The sequence below is a fragment of the Raphanus sativus genome, chromosome 5 (genome assembly GCF_000801105.2).
Source record: "Raphanus sativus cultivar WK10039 chromosome 5, ASM80110v3, whole genome shotgun sequence".
Classification (NCBI taxonomy): Eukaryota; Viridiplantae; Streptophyta; class Magnoliopsida; order Brassicales; family Brassicaceae; genus Raphanus; species Raphanus sativus.
In genome coordinates, this window is record NC_079515.1 from 28,941,751 (window position 1) to 28,953,332 (window position 11,582).

The 11,582-nt window shown below is 31.5% G+C and overlaps 2 protein-coding genes across 2 annotated transcripts; one reads left to right on the forward strand and one right to left on the reverse strand.

Moving 5' to 3' along the window:
- Window positions 1-3,269: 3,269 nt before the first annotated feature.
- LOC108859325 (1,4-dihydroxy-2-naphthoyl-CoA thioesterase 1) lies at window positions 3,270-4,039 on the reverse strand. The gene is made up of 2 exons (XM_018633215.2): window positions 3,838-4,039; window positions 3,270-3,736 (listed from the first exon to the last, which is right to left on the reverse strand). Exons 1-2 carry the CDS (start codon window positions 3,961-3,963, stop codon window positions 3,395-3,397), a joined length of 468 nt encoding a protein of 155 aa, XP_018488717.1. The 5' UTR covers window positions 3,964-4,039; the 3' UTR covers window positions 3,270-3,394.
- A 3,189-nt stretch (window positions 4,040-7,228) lies between these two features.
- LOC108859446 (uncharacterized) lies at window positions 7,229-7,848 on the forward strand. The gene has a single exon (XM_018633349.2). The coding sequence runs from the start codon at window positions 7,324-7,326 to the stop codon at window positions 7,555-7,557; it is 234 nt and encodes a 77-aa protein (XP_018488851.1). The 5' UTR covers window positions 7,229-7,323; the 3' UTR covers window positions 7,558-7,848.
- Window positions 7,849-11,582: the final 3,734 nt, after the last annotated feature.

Here is an 11,582-nt window from a genome sequence, read left to right on the forward strand (position 1 = left end):
AAAACATAGTTAGTGGGAAGGTCGTGTGGGATTTGCCTTCCTGTAACTAGATCCTCGAGTTGGTTAAGAAAGATGAACAAAGGGTCCCAATAGTTCATACTAATTTTAACTCGATGTGGAGAAAGTCGTGACTTTTTATCATGCGAATTTTGTCCGAACCGATCAGGCTAAACCGAAGAGAATTGAAATTTTCGGTTTTCGAATCGGTTATGATTTTGATTTTGGTTTGTTCGAAATAGTTTTGAAAATTGATTCGGTTTTCAGTTCAGTTTGATTTTTGATTTTTCTTTTTGATAACCCAAAAATAATTGAAAAATCAAACCAAATTACAAAAAATAACCAAAAATAACCAAATTTAACCGAAAATATCTGATTTTTTAAATAAAATTACACCGAAATCTAGCCGAAAAAATCAGTTAATTCAGATATAAAATTAAAGAAACCAACATTAACCAAAAACTAAACCGAACCTAACAGATTTTTTTGGTTTACTTGTGGATATGTGGCCTAACCAAATAAACCGAAATCGAAAGTACCCGATCCGAATAAACCGAAGTATCAAACTCGTAGAACTATTTTAAAGCGTAGAATTGTAATATGAAAAGTTATGTGAAATAGGTTTAAGGTACAACTGGTGACCACTAATAAAAACTGTTCAGAAAATAATCAAAAGGAATCGAAGGGCATAAAATAGAAGGAACAATTATGGAGAAGGAATGTAACAGATTGTTATAGTAAATGGTAATCTAGAAGAAATCATTCTTTTTTTTGGTCAACATGTTTTTTTGTTAAAATTGTTTCATTTGACAATAATTTCTTAAAAATTAGATACACGATTTATTGGTTTAATTACAGAAATCAAACATTAGCAACTACACAGTACATGTGAATTTTAAAACTGAAAAGATAAAAGAATAAAAACACCCAACTGTTATTAGATATTTTTTACTATGTATTTTTGATGTTTAGGTATCTTACAGACTTCATTAAAAATAGTTCTAATAATTTTAAAATATATATTTGAAAATTTTGTCTTTTAAATATATATATTTTTGTATTATACTGTTTTCAAATTAACAAGAAAATATTTTGAAGTTATATATCACTTTCTCAAAAACTTTTCGTTTGCTACGTACATATTCATACTCTATCTATAGTATTAAACCAAATAAATATAAAAGATTGCATTATCATAATTTTATATCTTTTATTTATAATTGTTTTTAATAACTTAAAACTATTTTAGAAAATCATATTTTCATTTTTAACTCTATTAATTATAAAATATTTTTAAGTGTTAACTTCAATATGTTATAATATTTTTTTGTTCTAAACATTTCTATATATAAATGGTTAAGTAGATTTTTGATAAAAAAAAGTTAAATAGATTTTCCCAGCCGTGATATTGCATGGTTCTATTCCTAGTTGTATACCTAAATCGAGTAAGGTTGGAATGTATCGGCAAGTTGGGAGCAAGATTTTTTCCAGTGATACAAAAATCACGATCTGGATCCTCTTAGATCAAAAATGGCTCGCAATATGACCCATCAGAATTGATGTTAGCTGCGGCTGTTGGAGAAAAAAATGGCAGAGCTTCGCGCCAAAACCTTCATTGAGCTATATCTATTTTCTGTTTCAATAAGGTTTCATAAACACACAAATCTTATCTTGTACTAAAATGTTCTCATAGTATCAGAGCACCATGGAGTAAATCATTGGAATCTTGGATCTATGGGTTTTATTTACACCACCTTCCAACATATACGACCATCCTCTCACTAAAACTCCAAACTTGCCAAAAAAAAAATCTCAGCATGTGACTAAGGGTGGATTCAGAAATTTATTTAGAGTGGGGTACATAATTATAATAATTATAAATTTATTAAAAATATATGTAATGTAAAATTGAAAAACTAATTTGAAAATTTTACAATCAACTAAAAACAAAAAAAAAGTAACATGATAAAACAGTCAAATAGAATTTTAAGTATTATGATTACAAAATATTTTAGGCTTAACATTCACTCTGCCATGTTTTTAGTAGCTTAGTTACGTTACATTTTTATGTTTTTCGTTGGACTGGGGCACTTTTGATTTTTGTAGTTCAAACTAAAGAAAAATGAAAATATATTTAAACTATTACAACAAGATGAAGAAAGGAGTATGTGGCACTTGACCTATTGATGTCCTGCGTCCGCCCCTGCCTGTGACCAAGGGAAAGCCTTTCACCACGTCTTCATCAAGCTGCTGCCGTAGTGCCGTGTCTCTGCCAGAGGTCTCGCTAAAATGATTTCTGGGAAAGCTGTCTGCATACTAAAGCTGAGCTGTGTTTCATCAAGGTGTCACAGCCATATTTTATTAGTGGTAATCTCTGGACTTTCTTCAAGGGACAAACGTTTTGTCATAGCTTAAGAGGGATATTGGTTGGCTGGTTTTAGATTCATAGGTATGGAAGCTTGACAATGAATGAACTAATGGGCTTGAATAACTTGTTCGGCTTGACTCTCTGATATTTTCTCTCTCAATTATCTATAGAAATCTTTAAATAGTGAGTAGAAGATTTTTAGGTTAGGGGGTGTTAGTAGGAATTGGATTTGTAATGATTCTTAGAATTTTAAGTCTAGTGTTATTGGTTTATAGATTCTCTACAGCCTCATTATAATCTTGTGTTATTGATTGATTGATTCTCTAATTCTATTGAAAATCATTTGTTATTCAAAAATATTAAATTTTAATGATTCCATAAATCTATTAAAATAAGTGTTATTAGAAGTTAAATTTTTAATATTTTACTCATAAAACAAGATTTTAAGAATACTACATGTTTTCCTTGGATTTTTAAAATCATTATATTACTTTATTTTCATAAATTTTCACAATATACAAAATTCTCTACAAATCTTTCTAAATTTAATAAATTTCTCAATTTTTAGAATCAACAAACTATCTATAAATGTAAGTCTCACTAACACCCCTTGGGTTTTATGTCATAGACCACACATAATAGACTTTTATGGTTTTGGAGTTTTATCAGGATTGTCCAGTGGCATAAGGTGAAGTGGAAATCAGATCCTTGTTTCAAAGACATAGACAACTAGAATGAAGAAAATTTGATCAAAGAAGAATGCTACTTGATATTCTTTAACTATTATCTGAAATTGGGATTTCTGTAACTATATCTGAAAGATATATATACTTAATATTCAAGTAGAACTTGCAGATCAGGGACAACGACAGCTGACAGTTTTTTGCCACTTGGCTTATTATCATCATCATCAAAAAGGGTAAATGTTTAGAATAAGAGATCCATACAAGTGAAAATTAAAAATGCCATTAGCAAAATATAAAATACAATGAATCAATATTCAGAAATATAAAGAGAGAGGTTTGTAGTCTACAATTTGGAGATCATTTTGAGTGGGTCCGATGCATTTTTGGCGTGACCAGGGGTAGGAAGATTACAGAGGAGTGTTACTCTAGAGGAAGATATTAAGGTTTTGCTATCCGATTCTTTTCTTGACTTCCAAAGCTTGACTTCCCAAACCTGAATGGTTTTGCCTGAGCTTACAGGAGATGCTTCGGCGAACACAGTGTCTCCAAGATCGGCACTCTTTAAGTGGTTGATCGAGAGTTGAATTCCAGCGATCCTTTTGAGATCAGTAGCCATGTAAGCTCCTATACTTGCTAAAGACTCTGCGATCAAAGCAGATACACCACCGTGTAATACTTTGAAAGGCTTTTGAGAAAGAAAAAAAATGAAAACTTCTTAGAATTTTGAGTGGGAAAACAAAAGGGTTGATGATCAAACGTGAAGAAGAAGAAGGACGAACAAAGAACCTGACAGCAGATTTGAGAAACGGGAAGACGACCGGTAACACGTGTTGTAGATAGTTCATCGATCTTGAAGCCTAAGATGTGAAGCGGAAGGGCTAAAGTTTTGGTTTTGGACGATGAAGAATCCATTTGTGCGATCTGTGGTGGGGTTAGGTAGGTGAGTGTCTTCTTTTAGGAGTTTGATAATAACAGAGCTCGAGACAAAGTGAGTAGAGAGTTAGGTTGAATGGTCTTGTTGGTCGAATATTTTTGAAACTGATAGTGATCGCGGGGGCCCACGCACCTCTGACCCAAATGTCTAAATCCTATAATGGGCTAAAGTAAATTAAGGCCCGTTTGTGAAACAAAATCGACTCATTTTCTATTATAGAAATAATAAATACTACGTAAAGCAGCAATTTTGGGTAAACGGGTTGTCTATCGGTAAACTTGGTAGGCAATGTTCGTAGAGCAGTTCATAGGCTTTTTTAATAGAAGATATGTTTAATAGAAGATATGTTGAGCATAAGCAAGCTATCTTTTTTTTTTTGTAATCTGTAAATTTTACTTAAACATAGGATCAAGAGTTCAATACAATACATCAATCATCTTATACTAAGATAGATTGATAACAAAACAAGACTACCATAAGCCTTTAGAATACTAAGCCGGCAAACCGGAGCCATAAGCCGGACATTCCCGGAGCCATTCATAGAAGACATAAAACATAAACTTAAGTAAGATAACTTCACGTGCACAAAAAAAAAAAAGTAAGATAACTTCACTCAGCACCACATCAAGGCAGTAGCAAGTCAATTTATCAAAACATCTAGGCGTGACCTCACCATCATAAGCAAGCTATTAAACAAGCATTAAGTACTACAAATCTGATATGTTTAATAATTGTAATTTTATTAGCATTCTAAAACATTGATTGGTGAACTAGCGAAAAACTGTTTATACACAAATTAAAAAATTATTTAATTTTGCATATTTCTAAAATAAAAATATTATTATTTATACACTTAATTACATTTTAACCAATTGAAAAATTAATGGGAGAATATTATTAACAAATTTTGTATAAAAAGTTTAAAGTGATATTTATTTTGAAACAGAAAATTTATTTTATAATGATAATCATATTGAAACGGATCAAGTATAATGAAAGAAAACGAATTTAATGGAAACAAAATAAATAACTAAAAATGAAGAAAATAGTTGATAAAGATGGGAGTGGAGAAAGAGAGAAGGCATGTGGAGATCACATGGGATACTCTGCTCATTACTCTTCCCACCTCAAACTCGTAGCCACTGATCCTGTAAATCACACATTTACCCATCTCTGGCTCCCACATTTTTATCACCTAACCATTTGCATCATATTTATAGATTTAGATTTAATAGTCGTTTGATTATTACAAATTAAGTAATACATTTCTTATTGTTAACGTAAGCTTTTTGTTTGACACAAATAACACAAATGTCCCACATTCAAAATATTCTTCTCCGGATAGTATGTACTGGGAAGCAGTGATAGAAACTAACTGAGGTTAAACATATCAATTAAAATATGAAGAACATGAGTATTCAGTTAACCAATTAACAAAACCCCTTTTATACTCAAGACAAAAGACTTGCCTTTTCTTTCTTAGAGTTTTGTTATTTCTATTTCTCTTCTTAGATGATGATTTGGCATCTTTCTCCTTAAGCTACTAACATAGCAACATATGCTGTTATAAAAAGTCACTTAACTAACACCATTTAGTCTCCAGCTCTTTGATGAATCCATATATTTAAGTGTTAGTATATACTCCCTCTGTTTTTTAAAGATATATATTTTATACTTTTTACATATATTAAAAAATCATACTAAAAATGTATTTATTTTTATGAATAACAATTTTTCATAACCTTTAACCAATAAAAATTCAATAAACACAATTAATTTTCTTGAAGTTAACAGATTTTCATTAAATAATAAATTGAAAAAGTAAAAAATGTATTTTTAAACAATTTTTTTTCTAGAACATAGATTTTAAAAAAACGGAGGGAGTATTTATCAAGCTAACAGTTTAGGCGGTATTTTAATATTAACCAATTAATAATATATCGTGTCGGTTCTCTAAATCTTCAAAGTCCATCTTCACATGTCGATTATTTTTCTGGTATTGATATCATATGATTATTCATAATGCATAAGATTGACTAACCACATATATAGGTGTACATGTGTCGCATTTGTGTGAGAGTTGAGTGCATAGGAGAAAAATATCTAGAAGTAGCGCAATGATCGGTGAAGAAAAAGGAGATTTGGGTAAAAAACATAAGTGGAAATTGAGACCCCATAGAAAGTTGATGTAAGTGTTTTATGTTTGTCGTCAGTACTCAATCGGAAAGGCAAATTCTTGACTTTTACTCATCATTTTTCATGTGTCATGTGCGTAGTCATATCTACCACTCAAGCTTGAAAAATATCTAGCATACCATGGAGCCTTAAAAATATCTACCAATGGTTTATGGTCAGAAATAGCGTTTATGTTTCACCACAAACCAATCAAGCCGATCTTCAACATAAGAAATCAGCTCAAGAAACTTTTGTATTATTATTAAGCTATTAATATTAGAAGAACCAATCTTGATTTGGTCTAGTTTACTGCTTTGGTTATCTACTGTGAAATTACTTAGTTGTTTCTTTAGGTTTTGAGTAAGAAAAGTCTAGCCGGTTAACGTAGGATATAATGTAACTCATTTCGAAGCTTTGTTTTTTTTGGTAAAACTCATTACAACGTTTCCCGAGTTACACAGTAGAAAGTATGGAGTAAAATTTATACCTTATAACATTATTCTAAGATTTTCTTTTTTTATGACAGAAGATCATGGACTTAAACATAACCTAATTTATGGTTTATTACATTATAGCTTAGATCTTATTACACTATGATAATAATTTCTTTTTATGACAGAAGATCATGAACAAAAACATAAACTAATTCATTGTTAATATCAATACCCAAATTACCCATTTTCCGAAACGAACAAACCTAATCAATGGATTATTAACTTTCACAAACTATCATTTATTAAAACTACTCTCGTTCTTGGTTATATGTTCCAAATGAATGTAACGGTGAGAAAAATGTAAAATTGTGTAAGTTTGTGAGCAAAGGAGAGAGAGAGATCACGTGGGGAGGATAAGAAATCGAATTGATGGGTTTATGGGAATGCTCTTATCACGGATCTTGCTTCTTCTGACCACACTCTTTCTCCAAAATTATTTACTTTTTTTTTCAGCAACATACTATTATTATTTACTTTTTAAATTCGTTTACTAAAGTTGATTTTATTATTTCAACTTTACTTAAAATATTAATAAGTGAGAAACTGATTTTGTGTTCACATGTGGTGTATAAATATAAGAAGCATCTCCTCTCCAACCCATCTCCAAAAGGAAAGCAAATAAGCAATTACCAGTTAAACCTAATTTTATCGTTTTATTTTAGAAAGAAAATGACTTCATGGAAGAAAACAATCGCAACGCCATTCAAGAAAGCGGCGACGTTCTTTAACCAACCGCAGCAAACGACACACAACCGCCACGCAAACGCCAAGACGAGAGAAGAACACCAGAGACGATCGGTGAAGGAGCTTCAAGGAGACGTCATGGCTTGTGGTTATGAAGATGTCCTCGTCATGTGGTCAATTCTTGACAAGTCAAACTCTTCAAACAATTTCTCTTCTTGATTTGGTTTTCTCACAACGAAAAATGAGAAACTCTCCTTCCTCTTTCAGCGAAATTTACATTACGTTGAACAAATGGAATTCGAATTTCTCTTCTTCTTCAATGTGAATAGCTTTGTATTAGAGCCCGCCATGTGTCTCTTCTTTCTCCTTATCTTTTATGTGGTCGCGGCTTTTTTTTCCCCTTTAAGTTAGAGTTTAGTAATTTTTTATCCGATGATCAGTTTGGATTCGGATGTAATTAATCCCTGCGATGATCTAATCCAAGTCACGGTGCGATTTTTCATTTAACAAGAGTTTCAAAAAAAAAGTCTTTGGATATTGGTTTAAATTCCGGTTTCGTTTCTCCATATTGGAAATGCTGAACTTTTTAGATTTTTAATTGTTTATTATAAATAATTGGGTGAATTATGAGTGACTGCATTGGAAAAATATTAAACAAATTACCATATGATAAAGTAATACATTTGATGTGACAATTTGACATAAAAAGCAGAAATATATTCGTTAGACATTTGGAATAGAATATAATAAACCAACATATTACATTTTAAGGACGATACTTGATTGGTAGAGAGAGAGTACTATTGTGAAATTGTGATGATGAATAGAATAGTATACAAAAAAAAAAATAGTATACTGTAACTAGTAACAAAACTTCATTTTGAATATACGTTAAATCAGGTATATTATTCTATTTTAATATTATTCTGATATAATAGTACAATCTTTCGTTTGACAGTTTTTAAAAAATCCGTTTGACATATGTAAAAAATCTATATGTTTTTATCAATATAATTATTTGAATGAATTATATATGATACAAAAGATACATATTAAATAAAATTGAGAGGGGAAAAAAAAAATAAAAATGAAAAGAGAAAAAAATGCATGTGTGATCAAACGGACATGGTTGATCAATGGTAATTTATATAATATTATACAAAATACACAAAATATTTTAGCTTACAGATTGTTATGTCTATAAACTTAATTTATGTGTTTGTTATGTATATGTGCTCTAATTTCTCTAAATAATTTTGTAAGATTTTTGATGCATATTTTATTAGCTAATAGTAATAAATTTTAGATATTAACAATAATTAAAAATTTTGAGTTTATATTGATGTAGAGCGGTAGAGCCATACTTTTAACTAAAAAAATTTAAAATTTATGAGTTAACATAGTTGTTTTCTGTTTCTTCTTAATAAGCATTATTTTTTAAAAAAGTTTATACTATTTAATTGTTTGCCTTTATTGTTCTTTTATAACTTAAATGCTATGCCACTCATATATTTATGGGTAATTAAATACATTAACTATTTAAAGATGTTTATGGATACTATCTAACTAATTACCCATATTATTAATCATGATCGCAAATATTGTATATCTCACCAATTTGTAGAACCCACATGGTTTATATACTGATATTATAACTAAGATATTTATTAGAGGAACATGGAGACTATTTGACGTAATCAACTTGGATATCAGGAAGTGATTATTGCTGCTGACTTTCATGATTTATTTGCAGCAGTAGAGAAGGCAATAGACTGGCCCAGATACCGTATCATCCTCAGTCGGATTCAAGGTTTGTGTGCTTAGTTTTCTGCAGTTGTGTTTGAATTGGAATCCCCAACATCAAATAGAGTAGCAAGAGAAATTGCGAAAAGTGTGCTTAGAGATGGAAGATTTCAATCTTATTTAGCCCTAGGAGGACCTGCGTGGCTCCAGCATCTAATCAACAGAGAAGCTGCTTTCTTAGGCTCATAGATCTTTATTATTAAGGTTGAGCGATTAAAACTCTTCTTTATTGTATGACCCTCATTGTTTTGTATGGCCTATTTCATTTTCATGATCAATAATATGCAGACGTTTAAAAAAAAAAAATTTGTTTAGTTTAACCAAAAAAAAAAACTGGATGGCAGCCCTTAAAATTAGGAGAACCCAGACTATAAAATAAAAAGAGAGAACGAAAGAAAAAAAGTACAGCCGTATAACAGTCAGGGTCAGGTAATGCGATGAAATTCTACGATGCGATTGTATTAGTGTAAGTGGGACAACATGATCCCTAGCTATAACGTGCCTTGTCTTCTCCATCATCCTCATTAACACCCTAACATGTTACATCTGATCACAGAGCTGGCCTCACTTCTGCAACCTAACACGGCCCCTCTAAAGGTCAAATCTATCTACATACTTTTCGAATTTCATGTACTAGTTTGGGTATACCTGGTTTTCGACGACAGGACACAAACAATATAAAAGAGAGAAAGAGAGAGTGTGTGATATTAGCTTATTATGTGTCTGTCAACTATTGGTTTGATCAAGGAATGAATTATCTAGAACGGACGTTTACTTCTAGGCCTATTATGAGAGTGGAATCTTGAGCGACTCATGTTCAACTCATTGTCTGTATTTGATTAAGAAACAATTTATTACAGTGATTAATACCATTACTTGATCTTGGTTTGGATTTTCAATTGTTTGCAAATTGCAGTCTACTTTTCTACTAGAACTTGAATTTGCTGAACACTACTCGAACTACTTAAATCTCTGTAGTGAATCTTTTGTTCGGTTGCAATATATATCTTAACAGAGCGTGTAGCCCAGTACCTTTCAGAGGTTAATGGGGGGGGGGGGGGGGGGGGGTACAACACATCTAGTTACGAAATCTCATGATGAATTAGCTAAATTTGATGAGATCATATACATGTAAGCTTTTTATTATCACACTAAAGAGAACCTGATAATTAAAGATCGAAGAGTATCATAATTGGCGTGACCCAACCGCTTGTGCCAAAGAGAAGAGGTCTCAACAATTAATAGAGAATCTTGTTGAGAATTATTAATAGAGGTAGAGATTACCAGAGCTTTCACTGCGGAGTATGGTTTCCGTGACAAAAGATAATTCACAGAAAAACTAAAATGATCAAATTATAAGGAAGACTAATAATCAATTGTGAAACATACAACAGAATTTTTTTTTTTAATATTTTTGGGAAAAAAGGAACATTATTTAAGGAAAGAAACGAGTTTTGGAAGGAAACAAAGATTTTTTAGAAGATTGTACCATTACGGACAATGAGCGAGTTTCCGATGTTCAGATTAAAAGCATAATGAAGGATACAAGGCCTTGATGTGAGATGGGACGAATCTCCTGATTCCATGTACCATGTTGGAGATGGTTCTGCTAAAATCATTGTGTTGAAGGATTCAGCAAGATTCCTCGTTGGCTGAAAATTCTTTGCCATGTGAGCTTCATGCTGCAATATGTTTGAGACACAAGGAGTCAAACTATAGGCTTTATAGCCAGTAGTCGGGTAAGTCATCCACGGTGTTTGTTGTCCTGATTGCCAATTGTTGTATTGATTTGTCCAATACAGAGAAGGCATATAGATGTAAGTTTGGAATCGACCAAACTTAGAATCACAAAATATTCAAGAGTTTACAGGTTTGGTGGATCAAAGAACGGCACTCGAAGGTGTGAAACTTCTTGTGATGAGTTCAAAACCTAGACTCTAGTAATCCACAAAAGAGACATAGATTCAAATGTTTACTAAGTAAAGAAATTCATCTAACTTAGATAAACAAAACAAACAAGACCTAAATTTGTGAGAAAATATCTTTTATTCCAAAAATATGTGTATATATAAATAAATATAAAGAGAAAGAAATGGTTCATGTTCATCAAAGAAAATAGAGAAGAAATAAGGCTAAAAGTTTTATTTAAAGAAAATAAATTTTCAGCTACGCAAACGATACACTACCGGCACTTTTTCTCGCCTTCTCTTCGTTCTGGAAAGGAACGAGAAGCCACTCTGACTAAAAGGTACTGATGTAACGACTAAAAGGAGAGGAGCGCTAGTGGACACATGGAGGGAAAGAAGACTGGAACCATGCATCTTTGCTTAGCATGGTTCAACGACAAAAGAAGAGGTGGAAAATGGCCCGAGAAAATAATGCTTTGTGAACCCAATTGTTTTGACAAAAATATTTGAAGAATCAGTGCTATTGAGAAACAT